Source organism: Capra hircus, chromosome 1 (assembly GCF_001704415.2).
Source record: "Capra hircus breed San Clemente chromosome 1, ASM170441v1, whole genome shotgun sequence".
NCBI classification, from domain to species: domain Eukaryota; kingdom Metazoa; phylum Chordata; class Mammalia; order Artiodactyla; family Bovidae; genus Capra; species Capra hircus.
This window is the reverse complement of record NC_030808.1, coordinates 71,838,199-71,861,809: the sequence shown is the minus strand read 5'-3', so window position 1 is coordinate 71,861,809 and position 23,611 is coordinate 71,838,199. Positions and strand designations below refer to the sequence as shown.

The 23,611-nt window shown below is 36.2% G+C and overlaps 1 protein-coding gene across 2 annotated transcripts; it reads right to left on the bottom strand.

Moving 5' to 3' along the window:
- PPP1R2 (protein phosphatase 1 regulatory inhibitor subunit 2) lies at positions 771-21,898 on the bottom strand. 2 transcript variants are annotated; one of them, XM_018046472.1, is made up of 6 exons: positions 21,450-21,898; positions 12,388-12,495; positions 10,310-10,387; positions 8,793-8,896; positions 4,799-4,966; positions 771-3,206 (listed from the first exon to the last, which is right to left on the bottom strand). In XM_018046472.1, the coding sequence occupies exons 1-6, from the start codon at positions 21,569-21,571 to the stop codon at positions 3,160-3,162; spliced, it is 627 nt and encodes a 208-aa protein (XP_017901961.1). In that variant the 5' UTR covers positions 21,572-21,898; the 3' UTR covers positions 771-3,159. The 2 variants fall into 2 exon arrangements, with proteins under 2 accessions (XP_017901961.1, XP_005675151.1); XM_005675094.3 differs by having other exon boundaries at positions 8,796-8,896.

Below are 23,611 nucleotides of genomic sequence, written 5' to 3'. Positions count from 1 at the left end.
TCAGACTCTTTCAATATGATGATGTGCATTATTATAAATCTGGGGGGTAGGGGAATAAAGCCTACAGCAAGTGCAAAGCATACTTGCTCACAGAATCCTTTTCACGGAACACACTGAAAAATGCTGGTTTAGGCATATGTTTATACAGGCTAGCTTGGTACTTACTTTGTAACACAGAGCCTAGGAAAAAAGTCTTGGTGCTTTGTGTTTGAAACATCCTGTTTAGAAACAAACTTGTGGAATACAACCTAATCACATGCATTTGCACATCTCCCACCACTGTATAATTGTGCTTTTAAGATTTTTCCTAAATGGTATGTAAACCTCAAATAAAATTTCCAAATTTCTTCAGATTAAAGTAATATAAAAACTCAAACTAAACACTTGAAAAATGTTACTCCTAAAGCACACGATGTGTATCAATGATCCAAATGAAGTTTACTCATAAGGTACAACTTCAAAAATGAGGGAATTTCTACACCTAAAAAGGCATGAATAGAGAGTATGAAATTTAGTTATACCCTGTCATTTGGCATGTATGAAACACTGAAACCAAAGAATCTGGCAGAGAATATTTTCCTCACTTAGTAAGATATCTGTTCTGCATGGTTGTTTTGAGGATTATATCTTAAGACACCAAGCACAATGCTGGGCAACTAAACAAATCACTCTACCACAGTGTAGCCCAAGGCCCTCTTTTGGTATCCAGAACACTTAGTAATAGAACACAAGACCTGGGTAGCAAGAAAATAAAATCCACACACAAGCAATTGTCATATGACTGTATTTTATTACAATATGTTCAGTGTACTAATGTTAAGAGGAAAAAATGTAAACAAAATCAAAGTCTAGGGGAAAATGGCACTTTGCTTTAATCTTGAATTTGAAGTTATTTTTAATAATCCATTTATACCATTTTATGTCTCAGTTTTTAAAGAGCATCACTGCTGAATTTCAGACTGAAAAATGAATACACAGAAAAGATGACATCAAGGGTTAAGCAGAGAAGAGATAATGATTAAAAAACTGAAAGTAAAATCTACTTTGGCTAGAACTGAACACTGACAGATAACTTTCTCCAAAGGAAAATATAACTTGAGTCATAAAGGTTCATGTTTTGTATAATTCAATACCACATCAATTAGAAACTCATGACAATGATAACAATTTTACTCAGTCACATTCGATTACCTAAAATTCTACTGAGCATGCTATTTGCCATGTCTTATTCCTCTGAGATAACTATCTATTTCCGGAAACCAGAAATGCAAGTTTGCCTGTGATTGAAGTTTCAACAAATAATTTGTAGAAAACACCAAAAGGATCAGTTGTTAAAGTTCCTACCTGTTCTTCACTGTATAGCAGCTATTTCTACAAATACAGAGCACATGAATACTTCCTAAGAACTTGAAATGAGAAAACCAAAAACAGAGATCTGTGTGTATGAACATATGTACACATATATGTATATGTTTAAATACCCCCAGACAAGTTTAAACAGAGAAGAATACCTCAATATTCTAAATTCAGAAAGTAGGGATAAACACTGTTTAGTTTATAAATCAGTGGTACTACTAGCTTATATGTTTTAGTTAGAACACTATACCTGCAGTTCAGAAGTACTGATTAGATTCCATTAAAAAAGAAGACATCCAAACTAACAAAAACATTCTTCTAACAGTAAATCTCCCACTTTTTACTTATTTTGACTTTTGATATTTCCATAAGCTTGTAAGTGGGAGATAAGCTGCTCAATAAAAGCCAATTCAAATATACAATATACAGAAATTACTTAAAAAGTCTGCTCATATAATGGATTCTTTTGGTACTAACAAAAAATTAAAATACAAATAATTGACTAGAAATGTAAGCTAAGATACACAGGAACTGTACTTCATTTTAGGGGGAAAAAGTCCAAATCTTACTGTGTTAGAAGAATAAAGAACATTTGTCATAGTATACATTATCATATTCCCTTAAAGCAGGAACTATTTTTGAGCATTTAAATTAAAAAGTGTTCAGAATTCTGTTTATACATTCAGGAACTATCATATCACTGGTTACACACAATTCTCTCATCATGCAAAAAAACCTCAGTTGTTTTCTAAGGTCTAATTAAGTCAAACAATAAACTAATAATAGCACTTTAATTAGCAAGCTGTAAGTCAGAGACATGTAGAAAATTCTGCAGCTGAATTGTATTTCCTGTTAAGTACCGATGCTATTCATTTTCTCCATGTATTAGAAGAATGAATAGGCATTAATAGTCAAAGTAAGATTTTCATTGTTGCAGCAAATGACAGAGTACGTGAGAAAAGGAAAAGTTTCCAATGTCATGACAATCTTTACGATCCTTTATAAAGGTAAAGAATTCTGTGCGTATGTGTGGAAAGGAGTAAGAGACAAAGGCAGGAGTTTTACACAGGTATATAAAGGGAATGCTGAAACTGTATTAGAATTATATTTATTCAGAGACTGATCTGAAGTCTGCCCATGGAGTGTACAAAAAAGTCAGGGCAGACATTAGTGCAAATTTAACCTGACAATTTATTTATGGAAAAAAACTAGTTTTGATGAGAAAAAGTTTAATCCTTTCCTTGTAAACATAAAAGAAACTCAACAGGAATTTTAAAGGTAGTATGCCAGAAAATGCAACAGTAACTCATAACGTACTCCTTTTCAATTAAACACACAAGTTGAAGACACATGTTAAAATACTTTTCAGACTGAATATATTTATCAGCCTATATGATCTGCTGTTCTAACTGGATTTTGATTTTTTAAAAACCCAACCTTTTATAAGAGCTATCACATCTAGAAGTGAAGAAAATAAATTAGATCCCCTCTCCCTCCCCAAAAGATATTAATTTCTAAAGCATAAAAAGCTATATATCTTATACAAATTAACCAGTGTTCTTACAAAAGTAACGTAGTTTTGGATGACATTATGTTGTATTTGTGGTGAAGTACTAGGCACAAGAATATATGTATCAATTAGGCATTTTCAGTCTAATTAGTCTAAAGTTATTTAATTCTTGGCAATATATAATGACTGGTATGTATTTTGGTACTTAAGTCATGAATTGTAGAGAACAAGAAGCAGTATTTTATAGTAACAGAGTTTGTATTTGACAATTACTGTGTTGAAAAAAATCTCTTCTATGAACTCTGTGATTTGTTTTGCAGTTGGTCACTTGTAGCAGATCCTGCAATGATATAAGAAAAAATAGCAACATCATTTGTTTGTTGAGTATTGCCAAACTTGGAACCACCTGAGCTAAAGTTCCCTTCCACTGCTACAGATGATAAATGAATGGAAAAAAAATCTAAAAAACAAGTAAGACATAGTTCATGCAGACTGAACAATATCAAAGAATCTGCATACCCTGTACTAGTCTAAAGAGCAGAATAGGTGTATCTGCTTAGTGGTAGGACAAACAGGTTTCACACTGAACACTTCTGTGTATGTCACAAATGGAAAGCTAAGAGTTTATGACAACTCAATTATTCAAAGTTACAAAAGATTTGCATTTACAATACAAAAATGGCAAAGTATTTCCTTAAATATACCACAGACAAAGGCCAAAGTTATTTTTCAAAAGCTGTGGCTTAAAAAAGAAATCCCTTTAACCGTTGGCACAGCAGTGCCAGCACAAATTTCCAATAGCAAATGAGGGGTATTCCCAGTGCTCTGTTAGAGCTGCTACAAATGGATATTGAAAGTCGGAGTAGAAACTGATGAAAAGTTATAACCAAAGGAATGTTTATACTGAATACAACAAAAGAAATCACCAAGATACAAAAATAGGTCACCTAAAAATAGATAATAAATTTAAAAAGAGAGTAAAGAGAGATATATAGCAATAATCACTTAAGATAGAGTTTGTTCACATTAAATACAAGCTGAACAGAATATGGTGAATAAAATCAAAAGGAAGTGCTAATCGAAAGGAAACAAACAAAAGCAAAAGCATAACATGGAGTAACAAAAAAATACTGTAATCTTGATGTTATAATGAGACACAGTCTTCAGGTTCTTCCATAAAAATCACTTACATTTCATATGCTCACCAACACTATAATAACTATTTATTTTCTTAAGATTTAACCACCTAAGGCACAACACATAAAAGTAAGTTACATCTTCACTCAAAAGTACCAGTCTGCAGTACAGACTAGGCAGATGGGCATAAAATCTGCATTAATGGTATAGAAGATTCACCTTTGTTGAATGCCAGAATAAGTTTATTAAAAATAAATAAAAACAGATTTCCTATGATTGATCAAGAGTTGGTAGGCTGCAGAGGCAGGTTGTTTGAGACTTAAAAACAAAACAAACAAAAACTGGCTAATAACTTGTCAACCCAACAGTCAAGAGTCAACACTGGAAGGATATGACATACTTTATACCTGAAGGGATGTCAAAACAGATCTTCCATGTTAAAAACCTGTTTCTTTTAAAAGTTTTAACTTTAACTGACATTGTTACAACAAATAAAATATGATCTAAAACATTAAAAATAAAGTATATCTTAATAAGAAGATAGACATCACCGCTTGAAGCCAGCAGACCGAACAACATAGACATACAGCACAACCTATGTACTTAAGACAACTTGAGCATAAAAACATTATTTTCAAACTGGCCCATAGGGGTTGAAGTTTTCTAAGCTTTTGGCATAAAAAGTAAATTATAGCAAAATTTTCTGAGGTTCTTCGAAGTTTCAAGCAAAATAAAATATATTACTTAGGCACAAAGGATCACAAGTGTCTCAGTGATACTTTCAAAACATCTAACCTTGACTTGATTCTTCCATATTCATGCTTTCTCCAGCTGCAGTCTCTGACATTTCTTCATCCTCCTCCTCATCATTTAGGTCTTTTGAGATTAACTGTCTAGCTAACTTGATATTCAGTCCTTCATTGTAGTGAAGCTTCCTTTTCATTTCAAACTGTCGCTTTTTTTCTACAAGATTAAAAAAAAAAAAGTAGGCATAGGAAGTCTTTAGCTCAAACACTGGCAAACTACAGCCTGTGTCTATCTGGTAAGTAAAGTATTGATATTATTGGAACATAGTCACACTCATTTGTTTTTGTAATGCTTAAATATACTTTTGTATTTAGTAGCAGAGTTGAGTAGCTGCACTAGAGACCATATGGCCCTCAAAATCTAAAATATTTACTGTCTGGCTCTCTACAGAAAAAGTTTACCAACCTTTGCCTTAGATGGTTCATATGTCCATCTTAATGGGAGACTAAGAGGTATCAGTAGTTATATTTGTGAAGGAAACTTAAAGATACAGGAAAATTCTCCAGACAGAGTTGAATGGGATAAAGGAAAACTATAATACCATATACGTATACTATGTACAAAGCCTGCATGCATGCACATGCGCCTATACACATACAAAATAAGACTCGGCAATTAACAGTCATTAATTCTGGATCAAGGAATTATGGGGTGATTTTAGTATTCTCAAACTTTCTATTTTTACAATTAAAAAAAATCTCCTTTAAAAATGTTTATTGCCCATGAAGTCATTACAGAAGCATAAAAATAGCTGTAAATCAACACAACCAACCATATTTTATCAATAGCACTTTAAAGATCTATTGTTTATCAAGAAATATTTTAGAATTTCTTAGACCTGTAAATTAAAAAACAAAGAAGGGATTGACATAAAATTGCCACTGTTCATTTTGTAAAGAGCATTAAAATTCACTCACCATAGGTTTATTAGCATATTCATAAATATATTTTAATGCCAAAAAAGCATAAGAGAAATCCCTTAAAATAAGGCTATTCAAAGTACTTTCTAAATGTCCTCTAATTCCCTCTCTCAAATCTTCAACTCCTACAGTGGAAGTATGGAGTCTTAACCACTGGACCATCAGGCAAGTCACTCCAAGTGTTTATCACCTACACTTATTTATGTCTTAAAAACAGGTATTTACAGTTCATGTCACTACTGATCAAATACTTTTCAGCCTCTATTTGGGTTGGGAGAGGAAAGTTCTCAAATCAATATCCGTCTTATCATTATCCCATAAACATTTGTTTCAAATTACCAAGATCTTGCCAGGCATCTTTCTTCTTTTCTAAGTTACTTTTCTGATTTTACTCTCTGAGAGTATCATATTTTAGAAGAAAGTAAAATTTAAAAAAAAAAATCAATAAAAGACCAAATTCTTATGACTGAATTTTTATGATGACTTTTAGACAATGTAAAAGCCAATACTAAAAAACAACAAAAATTGGTTCTAAATGCCTCCATTACCAGATATATTCACTAAAAAGGTAAGACTTTTTCTCAGTACAAAGTAACACGTTCTCTTTAATGTAACTCGGAAAACAAAAATTTTTTTTTAATGGTACAATCTTAAAACACATCCACTTCCTTAAATAATCACTAACATTTTATCATTTGATTTTCTAAAAATGTATATTTTATAAAGATGAATCATATTTGGTTGCATATGTTGTTTTCTCACTATATAGTTAGAATGGCCATATCCCAGGAAGCTCAGTTTATGCCTATTGTCTAGTGGAACTAGAACAGTGACCCTTTCACTCTTAAAATGATCTAGAGTTTAGACAATAAACTATACGAAGATACAGTAAAATTCTGCCACATACACAGCAGATTTACTACATAATTTTAAAAGGTTATTAAGTAATGAGTTATAACTTAATCCCCTAGCTTGGTCAAAGGTTTCTGATTTCCCCCTTTGTATTTTCACTGTTTTTTATGATGTAATATACAGGCAACCCTTGAAAAATGTGGGGGTTAGGAGCACCTACTCTCCTCACAGTTGAAATCCACACTTAACCTTACAGCTGGTCCCTTCATGTTTGCAGCTTTGCATCTGTGCATTCAACCAGATTGTCTAGCGCTGTATTAGGTACTTAGTGTAACTGGACCTGCACAGAACAAACCCATGTTGTTCAAGGGTCAACTATGCATAATTCTAAGAGATGTTAAACTTGGGTTTTGCTTGTTAGAGATATTTTTCATTTTGGAATACTCAAAATTTATTACATGATTTATGTATTCATTCTATAGAAAGCTGCTAACACAAGTGGTCTCAACCTTCTTTGAATATCTTTGTATGGCAGAGCAACATAATACAAGAGTACAAAACAAAAATTTTAAGGTTTCAGGCCCGGCTATAATGATAATCAACTATCCACTAAACCTGACAAGTAAATTATCCTTTTAATATTTTCCTTTATTGTTTTCCAAAATATAATGCAGAATATACCAATTATTTTATTAAAAATTAGTATTTCCTGTGTACTAACAATATGTCAGAACCAGTGCTAAGTGCTTTAAATTCTTTATTTCATTTAATGAATCGAAATATTTTAAAGCCTCCAATTTAGAAATGAGGATCATTTCTGAGGGTCAGAGAAATAAAGCAAATGAGATAAGTGACATACTTGGAGTATAAACTTTGATTTATCTGATTCCATAGCCAATATTTTAATTGTTATGCAACTAGTTACAAGATAAAATCTTCTGAGAACGTTTTACATAAACAAGGATGTTCAGACACATCACTTGTTTAAAAGCATTAAAAACACCTGTAACAAAAAAAAAACACACCTGTATCAGTAATTCTGCTACTGGGAACTTGAAAAACTTGTGCAAACTTTAACTAGTAAAATGGTCCCCCTGCTGGTTAACTCATGGAACTACAATTTGAGGGGAAAATTCCTTAATGAAAACTGGTGATGGAATAAAAAAATTTGGTTCTCAATACATCATGTTTTCAGAGAATAAGGAATTAACAAGCTCAAGGAACAATTTCTATCTGAAAACTCTTTTCAAGGGCCTCATGGGGTATACTTTCAGAAAATAGGAAGTCACCAAGGGCAGAAGATAGATAGTATCATCAATATAATTTTTTCTCTTGTATAGCAATTAGGCTCAGACTGTTGCTGCTGGTTTTTATTTTTTTGGCTCAGATCGTTTAGTTCAATAAACTACATTCTAAATATGACAGAATGCAATATCCAATTTTACCTTTATAGCTGCATGACAAAAATCCTGACAGTTAACTAGCAAATATTTGCAATCTTAATTCTAGAGTTTCTAAACTTCTTTACAGTACAGATAGTTTCCACATTTCAAGGCTTCAAGTAATAATCTTTCTTTTTTTTAAGGGTTTTTTTCTTTTTTTCATGCATCTTTCACCCTATAGATAGGCTTCGTTTTCCTTTTAAGAATAATTGAAAACAAATTATATATGCAATTCTTGAGGTCATACGTTCACATGCTTCAAAATTACAAAAAGCAACAAAGTGAAACATCTTGCTTCGTTCCTTACCTCCACAGATAAGCACTAATACTTCTAAAAACAGGGAACATGAATAGGTAGCAATGCTTACCTGTGTATGCACCATATGGACTAAAAGAGCCTTTTTCATCAGTGTTGACAGGACTATTTTTATCTCCTTTCCTATGACACTACTGTTCTTTTTGTTCAATGGGACCTAATTTAAAAACTCTGATTCATCTGGTAAACTTCACCACTGTCTTAATACAGAAAAAACTACAAGCAATTAGCTCTTACTGTGATCCAGTTTAAGATTATCCAAATACTCAATGACTCTAAATGCATTAACTTAATAAACATTTACTGAGCATCTACCTAGTATAGATGCTTAGTACAAAGAAAGGAACACTAGTAGTCACTTCAAAGATGGCAATATTTTCTCGAAATGAGGGGGGACAAAGCTGATATACAATTAAACCCACAAGAGTAGAATCTGAGTTAAAGAAATAAACTACCTCGCTCTTCAGGTGAGAGGTCACTATCCTCATCTCCACTGCTTTCTTGTTCACGAACTCGATACTTTGGTTCCAAGCTTTCAGCAGCAGCAGCAGTTAATCTATATAATAATAATTTACAAAGAAATCAACATTATGACTGTCTTATATTAGTTGAGTACATCATGAGAAACGCTGGACTGGAAGAAACACAAGCTGGAATCAAGATTGCCGGGAGAAATATCAATAACCTCAGATATGCAGATGACACCACCCTTATGGCAGAAAGTGAAGAGGAACTAAAACGCCTCTTGATGAAAGTGAAAGTGGAGAGTGAAAGAGTTGGCTTAAAGCTCAACATTCAGAAAACGAAGATCATGGTATCCGGTCCCATCACTTCATGAGAAATAGATGGGGAAACAGTGGAAACAGTGGCAGACTTTTATCTTTTGGGCTCCAAAATCACTGCAGATGGTGACTGCAGCCATGAAATTAAAAGACACTTACTCCTTGGAAGGAAAGTTATGACCAACCTAGATAGCATATTCAAAAGCAGAGACATTACTTTGCCGACTAAGGTCCATCTAGTCAAGGCTATGGTTTTTCCTGTGGTCGTGTATGGGTGTGAGAGTTGGACTGTGAAGAAGGCTGAGCGCCGAAGAATTGATGCTTTTGAACTGTGGTGTTGGAGAAGACTCTTGAGAGTCCCTTGGACTGCAAGGAGAGCCAACCAGTCCATTTTGAAGGAGATCAACCCTGGGATTTCTTTGGAAGGGATGATGCTAAAGCTGAAACTCCAGTACTTTGGCCACCTCATGCAAAGAGTTGACTCATTGGAAAAGACTCTGATGCTGGGAGGGATTGGGGGCAGGAGGAGAAGGGGACAACTGAGGATGAGATGGCTGGATGGCATCACCGACTGGATGGATGTGAGTCTGAGTGAACTCCGGGAGATGGTGATGGACAGGGAGGCCTGGCATGCTGCAATTCATGGGGTCGCAAAGAGTTGGACACGACTAAGCGACTGAACTGAACTGAACTGGTATTAGTTGAGTGTCTTAGTCAACTTTTGAGTCTCATAAAAGCACCTAAAGAACATTAGTATGCTAGCCATAACCTGATGAGGGGGGAAAAAAGCCAGAGAATGGTAATAGGTATAGAAAACAATAAACAACAAGAAAAGTGGAGAGAAGTCTATGAACAGCGAAGGAATAGAACATTTTTAGGAATTCAACTTATTTTTACCTATCTCACTGGTATCAATACCCAGGTGGCAGGATATTAAAAAAACAAAAAACCTCTATGCAGGAAATCAACATAGGGAATCTGTGTACAGCTTCTGGTACTCATCTACATACTTTGATTTTAACCTAGAAATAAGACTATATAGGTTGCTATGAAAAATCCAGATAAAACTTAATTCATTTAGCATATGCTTTTAATTTACACTTGTAAAAGTAAAATGTCTTTTAACTCTGCAAAATTAAACACAGCTTTACAGTTGTGCAAAATGCTTTATAGTTATCAATACTTACTTCCGAGCTAAGATATCTGGGGTCAGGGCTTCAGTGGTTTCTGAATCACTCAATGCATCTTCATCATCAGCTACCATACTAAGATGACAAACATTATAAATTAATACTTGAACTATAATTTTTTAAGCAGGAAAACAAGGTAGAGAACATAATTCTACTGACCAGAGTATCAATATATTTATGGCTCTGTTGTCGTCTTTGAAGTTTAATTTTAAATTGTTTCTATTCAATGCAAATACTTAAAAGTATAGCACCAATCAAGAAAAGCCTTCAAATAATTTAAAAAACAAACTACTACAATCATGAAAATAAATATTTAAAACAAATCATTTGGGAAAAAAAGAAATCAACATTTCAATTATTCTATACAGTAGGAGGGAACAATTAATGCAAAAGAAATCCCATGTGGTTTTAGAATATGTATTTATACATTAACCTGACTTCCCTGGTGGCTCAGACAGTAAAGAATCTGCGTGCAATGAAGGAGACCGAGTTCGATCCCTGGATCAGAAATATCCCCTGGAGAAATGGCTACCCACTTCAGTATTCTTGCCTGGAGAATTTCATGGACAAAGGAGCCTGGTGGGCTACAGTCCACCTGTCATCCACATGTCGTAAAGAGTTGGACATGACCGAGCAATTAACACTTTTCTTTTCACTGAAGATAAGACACAAATGATCTACACAGATACAGGTTAAGTAAAATAACAAAATTAGACCCTAAGACCTAGGAAGTTTAAAAGTTATTTAGCTTTCCCAATCTACTTTCTAATGAAAAATCTGCTCTCCACTTAATGGCAAAAAAAATGGTTATCTTTATTATTTAAATAAATAGAAACAGTTTTAAAATAATGGCTACAAGCTGTTTTTTTTTTTTAAATCATGTTCGATCTTAATTTTTTTAGGATATGTAGCTCCAAGCAACACAGATAAGGGATGTCTACTACCTTTACTGAAAAGGAAGAAAGCATTGACTTTGGATTCTGGTACAATGAAACTCAAGATATGTTTTAAAGTATACATCTGTAATTAGGAGCAAATTAGGAGGCTCACTTTCATAAATGATATGTCTGTTTCTTCCTTTAAGATTTATTGTTTCAGAATCTGTACTCCTATTTTATTATGTCCTCCCTTCATCACAATCTTCATGTTTATTCATCTTTACTGTTTTTGCTATCATCAATTTATTATTTCATTTTATCTTCCAAAGTTTCATCCACTGATTTAAAACAGAATTTAACTCTATTTTTTTTTAAATTTATCTATTTATTTGGCTGCGCCAGGTCTTAGTTGTAGCATGTGAGATCTAGTTCCCTATCTGGGGATCAAACCTGGGCCCCCTGCGTTAGGAGCGCAAAGTCTTAGCCACTGGACCACCAGGGAAGTCCCTCTAACTCTGTTTTAATAGCGACTTCTGGATTTCTGTCATCTTACTTCAGTGACAAACATAAATATTTCAGTCCTGAAAATCTTTTTTCTATACAATCTAGGCATGATCTGAATTAGGTATTTCTAACTTATTTAGAAACCCATTACGTTTACTGGTGCATTAGTCTTCATACTTACTACAGCCACACACTTTCATTTTAATATTCATTAAAAAAAATTCCGGAAGACTCAAAACTAACAAGTCCAATGCAATTATATGAACTACAATATCGTTTAAGTTAAAAAATAAGGACATGAGATAGCAATAATGTCCACTTTTTTTTTGCATGGGTTAAAAAAGAGTTAACCATCTGTGAAATTATCCTTTTTCTGCAAAGAGAATGAATAAGGCCCTGCTATCTACTTAAGAAGCAAACAAGCCCAACTCTCATCTTCCTTTTTACAAATAGATTACTTGAAGGAAGGCAGACGTCACTAATCTTAGCATATCATTAGCAGCTAGGGATGACTGAGGCGCAATAAATATACATCTAATACTACAACTGTAACATAAAAAATGGATTTCATAAAGTTCCATGTTATTTATATTATTACACAAAAATACGCAGGTGGGTTATTAATTAGTGCTCCAGTAACAAAAAAAAAAAAAAAAAGAAACTGAGAAAAGGAATGCTGTGCACAAACACTACCTGTGGTAAGGAGTGCTAGGCTCGTCTATCTTCATTAAACCGTAGTCTTTGTCTGCTGGATGATAGGTGGCCAGGATGTTCATTTCATCCCACTTCTGGGACTTTTTACTAAAATAAAAAATTTTTTAATTTTCCTTAATGTAGTAAAAGACAAAAAAACACTCAAATCTCACATTTCAATTTCTATTTGACTGTTAACTTCTATTTTCACATCTTTCTTGGAATAGAAGCTAACTTGGGTAAAAGCTGTAAGTAACTATAATAAAATGTAAGTAAATATTTTATATAATACGTACTGTCCACATATTAAAAACACATCACAGTTGTTCCTTGGGGTATTGGTTCCAGGACGCACATGGATACCAAAATCCAAGGATGCTCAAATCTCCTCTATAACATGGTAGAGTATCTGCAGATAATCTCGTACACCCTCCCATATACATTATATCATTACTAGATTACTTATAATACCTAATAAATATAAATAGTCATAAATACAATATAAAAACTATGCAAATAAATAGCTAGCTGCTGGCACACGGTATATTCAAGTTTTGGTTTTTTCAATTTTCTGGAAATTTTTTTTCTAGAATATTTTTGATCCATGGTTGGTTGAATCTCAGGATGCAGAAACTGTGGATACACAGGAATACTCACTCAGGTTCTTCACTGGGCATTTATAAAAACTATTATGACATGTTTCATCTTCATCTAGCCTATAGAACAACAGCAAAAACTGGAATTTATACACTGCTTGATCTCAACAGTTAAGGATTTTGGATCCATCATATATTTTTAACAGTTTGATGAAAAAAAACAGAACAGGAATTATTTTCCTCGGCCTAATTATTTTTAGCAGTATCTATAACAATCAATGGAGAAGGAAACGGCAACCCACTCCAACATTCTTGCCTGGAGAATCCCATGGACAGAAGAACCTAGCAGGCTACAGTCCGTGGGGTTGCAAGAGTCACATACGACTTAGCAATTAAACCACTACCAACACCATAACAATCAAAAGAATCAGAACATAAAACTACAGAGAAAATCTCACTAAATTCAGATACTATTAATGAAGATTTAGATTGTACATAAACTTATAGTTCAGTTTTCTAAGATTTTATCTTATTTTCTTTTAATTTGCTAAGAAATGGTATATTCAGATCACCTGAGATAAATCTACTTATGAAAACTAGAAATGCTTTCTAAGTATTTTATGAATATTCATTAGTATCCATCCAACAAAATACTTGCACAATTACTAAGGTGATCAATGATGCCTTAATTACAAATCCTTATCTATTCATTAAAAAAGACAAAAACAACCTCTCTGCAAGTCAACAAAATTGTTACATATACAATTTATGACTTGATTATATACTTGAAACTAAAACTACTTTAAAAACAATGTGGATTTTACACAGATTCAAATCATCCTTTCCATATTTGTTCCACATTGGTGACGTTTTACTGCAGATATTTTCAATTTTCCTAAATCTTCCAATACCTGATCTTGAAATGCTCTTGAAGTATGACACACTTAAAATTTTAGTATCATATTATTTTCTTCATATTCTAAGTCACCTTAAAAATTACATGGGCCTCTCATGGCAAGTGAGCCTGACTTTACGTTCTTTTGCTTTCTACACTAAAATGCCCACAGTGTCCCCATTTAAGACTAAGCACTTTTTTCCTTCTTATTTTTATTGTGGTAAAATATACATATTACAAAATTCACCATTTTAACCATTTTTCAGTGTACAGTTCTGTGGCATTACGTACATTCATATTATTGTACAACCATCTGCTTTTCAACACTGTCTAGGTTGGTCATCACTTTCCTGCCAGGAAGCAATCGTCTAATTCCATGGCTGCAGTCACCAGCCGCAGTGATTTTGGAGCCCAAGAAGAGGAAATCTGTCACTACTTCCACCTTTTCCCCTTCTATTTGCCATGCAGTAATGGGGCTGGGTGCCGTGATCTTAGTTTTTTTAATATTTAGTCTTAAGCTGGCTCTTTCACTCTCCTCCTTCACCCTCATCAAGAGGCTCCTTAGCTCCTCTTCGCTTTCTGCCATTAGTGTGGTACTATCCATGTATCTGAGTTTGTTGATATGTCTCTCACCTATCTTGATTCCACCTTGTAACTCATCCACCCCAGCATTTCTCATCATGTGCTCAGCGTATAGGTTAAATAGTGTGACAGCAGACAGCCCTGTTGTACTCCTTTCTTGATCTTGAACGATCAGTTGTTCCATACAGGGTTCTAACTGTTGCTTCTTGACCTGCATACAGGTTTCTCAGGAGACAGGTGATATGGTCTGGTATTCCCATCTCTCTAAGAGTTTTCCAGTTTGTCATGATCCACACAGTCAAAGGCTTTAGCGTAGTTGATGAAACAGAGACAGATGTATCTACATTACAATAAAATATTTTAAAAATAAACATACACAAAATGACTTTGTTAAGTGTGTCCTAATCTCAAAGTAAAAATAAATAATGCAGCTGCTAAGTTGCTTCAGTCATGTCTGACTCTTTGCAACCCCACAGACGGCAGCCCACCAGACTCTTCCGTCCCTGAGATTCTCCAGGCAAGAACACTGGAGTGGGTTGCCATTTCCTTCTCCAATGCATGAACATGAAAAGTGAAAGTGAAGTTGCTCAGTCATGTCCGACCCTCAGCGACCCCATGGACTGTAGCCTTCCAGGCTCCTCCATCCATGGGATTTTCCAGGCAAGAGTACTGGAGTGGGGTGCCATTGCCTTCTCCGAAATAATGCTAGCAATATTTAATTAAAAACAATAATTTTATCATCATTAGAAGAATGAATATGGCCCTTGCAGTTGAAAAGGTACCCCTCAAATGCTGTAAATCTGTTCTGTAAGATAAATGATTAAAGAAAAGAACTGTAGGATGTAAGAAATATTTTCCTAAAATTAAGGATGAAATTTAATAAGCACAACCTTAGCACCTTAACCCACTAACAGTTTTGATTTCTGTATTTTCTTTCCACTCCATATTAACATAAGAAAAAATACCCAAGCTATCACAGTATATAAAAATATACAGACAGAACAGTACATATAGTATACATAAAAATAGCTCCTCCATCAGTATATGTACTTTATCACAATAAGCTGCTTGTATTTTCTAGTCTTTACCTTTTTAGTATTACATGCCTAATATTCAATAATAAACTATTCTCCTAATGTTAAATGTTTAGATTGAATCCAATGTCTTTCTACTTAAAGCAGAAATGTTTGTGCATATTCTATTCAGCGATATTTTTAGGGTAATGAAATGGCAACCCACTCCAGTATTCTTGCCTGGAGAATCCCATGGACGGAAGAGCCTGGTGGGCTACAGTCCACAGGGTAGCAAAGAGCTGGACACCACTGAGCGACTTCACCTTCACTTCACTAGGGAGAAGCATATTTAGGTTAAACTGCAGAGCTCTGTAGATCACTCTGTTGCCACATAGCCTTTTTTTCAAGAGAGCACTGTTTGTAATGTCCCCAAATAATTACTAAAACTTTGCCAGGACAGGGTATCTGGGTATTTTGCCCACCTGAGCAGGTATAAATTGATATTTAAACACTGCTTTATGTCTGGTTTCTCTGCTTATTACCTAATAAATACTGAAAAAAATGCTTATTTTACTTTCCTTGTATGAACTGTTTGCATCCTTTGCCTATTTGCTGGAAACAGTCTCATTAATTTATTTATAGCTATATAAATGTAAAGAACACACTCAAATTTATGAGAAGGTTTAAACCCTACCTTGTTGGGTTATATAACCCAAATTTTTTGTACTTTGCTTGCCATTTACTTTCTTTTTTTTTTTTCATTTACTTTCTACTATAAACAGAATTAAAGTTTTATATATCCAAAGCTTCAGTCTACTTGTTCAACACAATACTAAGAGAAAAAGAAATCCTTACACTGTCAAGATCCAGAGAAATAATATCTTGCAAAACCATGAATTTAAATAAAGGCATAAAACAACAGGCTCCAAAGAACGTTAGAAATTCTTAGGAGGAAGGTAATGAAGTCGGAGAAACTGCGAAGAGGACAAATATCGGAATTAGCTCCTCTTAGGTTTTGGTAGAATTAACATCAGTTGAGCAACAAAATCCAAGGAGTAAATTTGAGTTTACTCCCAATACTACCACAACCATTCCTATGACCTTCACTGGGCCATTAAGGCCACTTAGAAAAAATAAGGACACAATCACTCACACTGAAAACCAGCTGTAAGGGTGAAAGCACTGCTGGTTTCAGTTGCTCCCTCTTGGGTGACTGGTTTCCCTGCAGCCTAAGTCTGCACCAGAAAAAGTCACCACTTCTCACTTTCACTTTGATAACTCATATGATGCCATCTCAAAGACCTACAGATCTTCCCTTGTAGCTCAGTGGGTAAAGTATCTGCCTGCAATGCAGGAGACCACGGTTCAATCCCTGGCTTGGGAAGATCCCCTGGAGAAGGAAATGGCAACCCACTCCAGTATCCTTGCCTGGAAAATCTCATGGACAGAGGAGCCTGGTGGGCTGTGGTCCATGGGGTCTCAAAGACTCGGGCACGACTGAGCGACTAACACTTACAGTTACAAAGACCTACATACTTCTTGTTGCTTGTGACTTTCTAATTTTTATCCGAGTTTGGAAGCAGGATTTTGCTTCAATGTGTTAAACTTTAAGCCCACATTTCAAAAAATGATTCTTTCTTAAATGAAGATTCAACTTCTGTAGGTTGACAAAGTACAATACTTTAGGGTTGAGCAATTAAAGACTTAATTATAAAAGCAATTAGTAAATGTAAGGTCACTTTTGGAAAACTTTAGTCAGTGAGCCATTGACCATATTCAATATCCCTTTATAGGTTGAAAATGAGAAAGTTGAAGTATGATTACATAAAGTTATGTTAAAGGAAATTAAGCACACTCTTTCCAAGCAGAATTTGCCACATTACCTAAGACTACTACAGAATCTGAATTGAACACGGTGAATCCAAAGCATGCTATGTACACAATCCTGTAAGTATGGAAAATTAGGTTTCTATACTTTTAATAGAATAAGACTAACATTTGAAGTACTGTGTTAAACATTTTACATTTAGTAACTCATTTAATAATTAAACTAGGCAGGACTATAATGAATAACTCACTGTTTAAGTCACAGACCTAGTAAGTAGTAAATAGGATCTGAACCGAGGCAATCTGGCCCCATTACTAATCAGTAACCTTAAACACTTCTAACAAGACAAAATTTAGTAACACTTAACATTATATTTTCAACAATCCCAAATGCATGTTTTTCTCACTTTAATATTTCTGAAAACAAAACGTATCTTAAAATGGATGACATCTTATAATTGGCAGCATTTTTTTTTTCTTGCTGTGACATAAAATCACGGTACATCTTAAAATCAATGATGTCTTGTTTTGATGAAGTACATGTACTTATTCACTGTAACTGTTATGTCTGACATTCACAGGTTGTTTACAATATTCAAGGTATTCAGAAAGAATGGGAATTCCACAATAATGGGGATGACAGTGGTGTAACTAGTGGTATTTTAACACTAGATGTGTGCTACAGTGTACTGAGATTATCTATGCCTAATTTTATGTGGATTTACAGATTCTATCCAGTTTTAATTAAACTAACCCTCAGAAAGGGGTACCTGAAATAACTACTCGTTGAAGATAATAGTACCAATGCAAAGTATAAAGAATAAGAAAATAACAGCACTGTGATATTAAAAAAAGATGGTTTGACAAGGACTGTATTAAGAGAGTCCTGAAGACTATGCAAAATATGGCAGTATATAAACCTCACTTTAAGTATACTTTGAACCTTGAGATATTATCTAATTGTAAACAAACATATTTGAAACATTTTATTTTTTCCTAATAAATGATGCACAATCAAAAAGTTTAGAGACCGATGAAATTGCACATCTCAATTATGACTTAAAAACCCCTTAGTACCATCTCTTTGTGTTACATAAACGTTAAGTTATACCCTCTTACAATTGATGGGGTGGGGGAGTGGTTTGCGCAGAAAAGGGAACCCACCATTGTATTTCACATGATAAAGGCACCAATAAAAGGTATGGTTATTCATGGATTCTGTATTTGGAAATTTGCCTACTCGCTAAAATTTACCTGTAACTTCAAAATCAATACTGGAGGAGCTTTCTCTCTTTCACACATGCATAGAGTGGGAAAAATCTGAGTAGTCTGAACATGCACATGTTCCTAGCTGAGATTAAACCTTGTTTCAGCTCTCTTACTGTAAATGTGTCCTTTTTACAGTCCTATTTAGTGCCATGTTTTTTGCTTTTTTGGTGAACTCCCTATTCGAAATGGCTCCCAATGATAGTGCTTAACTGCTATGCAGTGCTCCTAAGCCCATGAAAGCTGTTAAGCGCTTTATGGAGAAAATATGTGTTAGATAAACTTCTTCATTCAGGTATGAGTTATAGTGCTGTTGGCCATGTGTCCAATGTTAATGAATCAATATATATTAAATTAGGTGTCTTTAAACAAACAAATTTTTAAAAGGTGATGAAAATGCTATGACAACCAGCTTACATAACCTATTTTTATATTTCTTCTAGGAGTAACAGTTCATCATGAACTAATCCAGCGTTTGTGGTGACCTTACAGAACATAACTACTCAGAACACTGAGAATTGACTTAAATTCCTGGTCATTTTTATTAATTAATATGAGATTATTTTGCCTTAAACTCTGGTTCCAACATTTAAAGCTAGACCATTACACTATATTTTTTTAGTTTCTGAAGTTTAAGTGCATTGTAATTGAAAGAGCTATTTATTTCAGTCCTTTATACACAAAAGGAAAAATACTGGGTGTCATTAAAGTTAAACATTACAAAAACTTTGTTTCAAATATGTTCAACTATACTTTCATTGTTTGCATTCAAAGAGGCTCTCATAAAGTCACTAATATTGGTTGTATGAACTGTGACATAAATAACAATGTACACTGTATTACCAAAATAATTACTTTATTTCTTTTATAGTCATACAACACTTACCATGAGAAAACCCATCCCTTTTACTACTTAGAACCAAACATCATAAACCTCAATCAATTAGGGCTTGGCAGCTCCCTTTGAAGATAGGACTATAACCTTCTAATTTAGACAAGTCAAAGCCAACCGCCCTGAAAAAGGCCACTCTTAAATGAATCTGCCCTGTTAGTAGCTCCTAGAGAAGGAGTAGCCCTGTGTAAGTAAATCAGTCTAGTAAAGTGGCTTTCCAGGCAGGACTTGGAAGGTAAATCCTCATCAATTATATAAAGATGCCAATACACAGAGTGGGGCCATTAGAAATTACAGCAGACTAAGGTTAAGAATAAACAGAAGTAGGGAAAGACAGAAGCAAATCTAAGCAGCTACTTGGTAGCCAAACAGAAAGAAGCTCACGCTGGAGAATAACTAAATAATTTAAATGCCACTGAGAACCACAGTGCTGCTGCCGAATACCCTGAAGTCATGTAAGAGCCTTCCATAGTTTGGTTTCTAGACTATCTTAGTCTTCCTGTTACAGCCATGTCTGGTAAGATTCTGTTTTTTCAGTCCCATTACAACCCCCAACCTGAAACAGCTTACCCCAAATAGAGGTTGGAAAATTTCATGTCAGAGAATATGAGAGTCAAACGCCCAGGAGTAGGAGAGTTGCTAGACAAATGAAGGCCCTTTCCAACCCCCAAAGGCCACGACTCTAAACTATGATCTTACTTCATGTTTTCCTCAAGACAACACAAATCCTCATAAATTCACCATCACCAAACTGTAGTTCCTTTTATAGCTCTAAAATGATCTTTTTAAACAGGTGTGCCCTAGTTCCAATAGTCAAAGTTTTTGGGAACATCCTAATTTTAGCTTTATGACTTCACAGATTTCAACTACTTTTCTTAAGCCTTATTTCCAGTATGTAAGAGTCCTTGTATGCTAGCCCCTCTATGACTTCTAACCTAGTGTTTTATTTTACACTATATATTATCAGTTTTCCATCTTTTTTTCTTCCTACTAAGAACTGCACCTTGGGTATCTTTCTCTGAGCCATTAACATCTATTTCATTCTTTTAAAAGGCTGGTCTATTTTCCCATTATACTAATGTACTATAATTAATATTTCACTAGTCCTTCTTAATGGACCTTGGGTTGTTACCAATTATTTACTATCACATACAATACTATAGGTCAACATCTTTTCACATAAGTATTTGCGAGTATGCAAAAGCAACTAAATTATCATGGCATCATTTTAACTTGGTACTTTCTGAACTGTTCTGAGCTTAAATATGTCTTTCAAAGGAACAAAGACTAGAAAGCACTCAAATTCTTGTTGCAGATTCAAAACTAATTAGCAATAAGTAGCTTTCCATTAAACACAGATCTGGGGAAATGTCTGTTTCTTTTAAGGCAGAGATAATGACAAACCAGGACCCAAGGGAGTGAATGTGGCACGATGCTTTTCTTTCGATAATGTTCACCTAAAAAGGAATGACCGTGGAAGAAGGGCAATTAGAAAAATGGATAAATCTCTTTTTCGGAGGAGTCTCTTATTAGTCTACGACTGCATCTTAAAGGATTTCCAATCCAGGAAAATACACTTTAATTACTGAATTTTAGACACTCGTATACGAAGTGAAGTAATAACTGCTTAACAGGTGAAGCGTTACAACTTCAATTTGATTCTTTAATATTCCCAATCTCCAAAAGCTTAAAGATCCTGATGGTATGTTTTAAAATTATTATATATGTGTATATGTTAAACACACACACAGAAGCACACAATAAACGTCATAGCTCCTGCCTTCTTTATAATCACTCCACCCCTAAGCCTGGCCGGCGGAGGGAGACCTGAGCCGCGCAGGGGCCGCAACTACGCAACCGCCCCGCCCGCCGGCCGCGCTCGGGCTCGGGATCTGGGGTTGGTCCGGCTGGGGTCTGCAACGGCACCGGGGGAAAGGTGGGGCTTCCCAAGCTGACCCGGTGGACGAGCGGCTGCCCCTCTCGGCTCTCACCTCAGCTCTTCGTCGACACTCTTGCCGGGCTGTTCGGCCGAGGACACCACAGAGGAAGTCGTAGAGCTCTTGTTCTTCAGGATCCCCTTGATGGGCCGGTGCGAGGCCGTCGAGGCCGCCATTGCCTGCTGCTCCGGCGGTCGGCTCAGCGTCGCTGCTTGGCGCCGAGTTCAGGAAGGAAAGGGCTGGGCGCGAGCAGAAACTCGCCAGGCAGCCGCCGAGCCCGCCTGGGGCTGAAGCGGCCGCACCTGCTGTCGCGGAGACAGCCACCAGAGTTGTTGTCACGACACAACGACTCGGACGCTTTGGCGTCTAGCCGACGCCGCGTGGCTGGCAGCCCTCCGCGAGCCCTTGGCCACCGGCACCCTAACTGTGGCCCGCGGAGAGAAGCCGGCCTAGCGCCGGAACGACGCCGCCGCTAATGCCAAGCGGGCCCTCCCTCTCGCGATATCTAGGGCGGGGCGGGGGCGGGGCGGGGGCGGGGGCGGGGCAAGAACAATGCCAACCTCCTCGCCCCGCCCCCCTCCCGAGCCCTCTCAGTGAGTTAGCGCCAACCGCGGCTGGGACTCTGAGAGCTATTTGATAGAAACTTAGGAGAGGTTTCCAGTTTGACTCCGTACCGAATGGTAAATCTCTCCAAGCACCGTTGCTCCCACCACTTCATGAGGTTCTTATTGTTAGTTCTGTATTTTATAGATCTGAAAATTGAGGCTCAAAGGTGACATCATTCCCCAAAGACTTTAACTGACTTTCAGAGAAATGCAGTGTGTCTCTTCTTTCCTTCCATTTAACAACCATAAAAAGCTTAACTCTCCATTATAAAGTCATGAAATGTCAGCTTTGGAACGGTCCTTAGAGACCTATTGTGGGATCATAGAATATTGACTTTTATGAAATCATAGAACATCAACGTTGAAATAGTCTTTAACATTTTTTGCCATTGGAAAAGCTGAAGGCTAGAGAGGAGAAATGACCTAACCACCACTATCACAAGACCCATCTGTAGTGTGTGGTCATAGAACTTCATTCAGACTTATGCTTCTGGTCTGATATGTCTCCATTTTACCACATTCTGCCTCTGTGTTGATAATCCCATAGAAGGGATCGCTGGCAGAAGTTCCTTGAATGGTGGTTTAGAATCTGTCTCCCCCTCAAATCTTGGGAACTCAGTGTAAGGAGCCATTCAACACTGGGTGAAATAGGCCAAAATATTCTGAGACTGTCTAGGTCTTTGTAAGATGAGTCTCAAAAGAGAAATAAAAATTTTAAAAACACATACAAAACCCTCCCACCCACAGTCTCCTCACCTTATCTCTGCCTGGGTGTGAGTGAAAGATACCAGGGATGACTTGGATGAGAGAGGAAAAGAGAACTTAACGCTCTAATGGGCCAGGATATGTGTATATCCTGGTTGTGGGTGCTGTGGCTGCTGTGAGAAGTGGGTTCTAGGGAAAGGCAGGAGTTTAAAGCCCTGGGGGCGCTCTTAGGACTCGGGTGTACCTAAAGTCAAGCTCAGGCCAGTGGAGGGAGTGGTATCCACTCCAGCTACACAGGCTCTCTCCATGTAGCACCAGCACTAGAGTTGTACAGGTGGGAAAGGCAGAGGGCTCAGACTAAGCAGGTTGCCTCCTGTTATGGGTTAAGTTATGTCACCCTAAAAATGTTAGGGCTTCCCTGGTGGCTCAGACAGTAAAGAATCTGCCTGCAATGCGGGAGACCTAGGTTTGATCCCAGGGTCAGGACGATTCCCTGGAGAAGGGAAAGGCTATCCACTCCAGTATTCTTGCCTGAGAATTCCATGGACAAAGACGTCTGCCAGGCTCTAGTCCATGGGCTTCCCTCATAGCTCAGTTGGTAAATTATCTGCCTGCAATGCAGGAGACCCGGGTTTGATTCCTGGATCAGGAAAATCCCCTGCAGAAGGAAATGGCAACCCACTCCAGTATTCTTGCCTGAAGAATCCAATGGACAGAGGAGCCTGACAGGCTACAGTCCACGGGATTGCAAGAGTCGGACATGACTTAGCGACTAAACCACCACCAGTCCATGGGATCATAAAGAGTTGGACACGACTGAACGACTAACACTTCACTTCTAAAATAAGTTATACTGAAGTCCTAACCTCCAGTACTTCAGAATCTAAACGTATTTGGAAATACAGT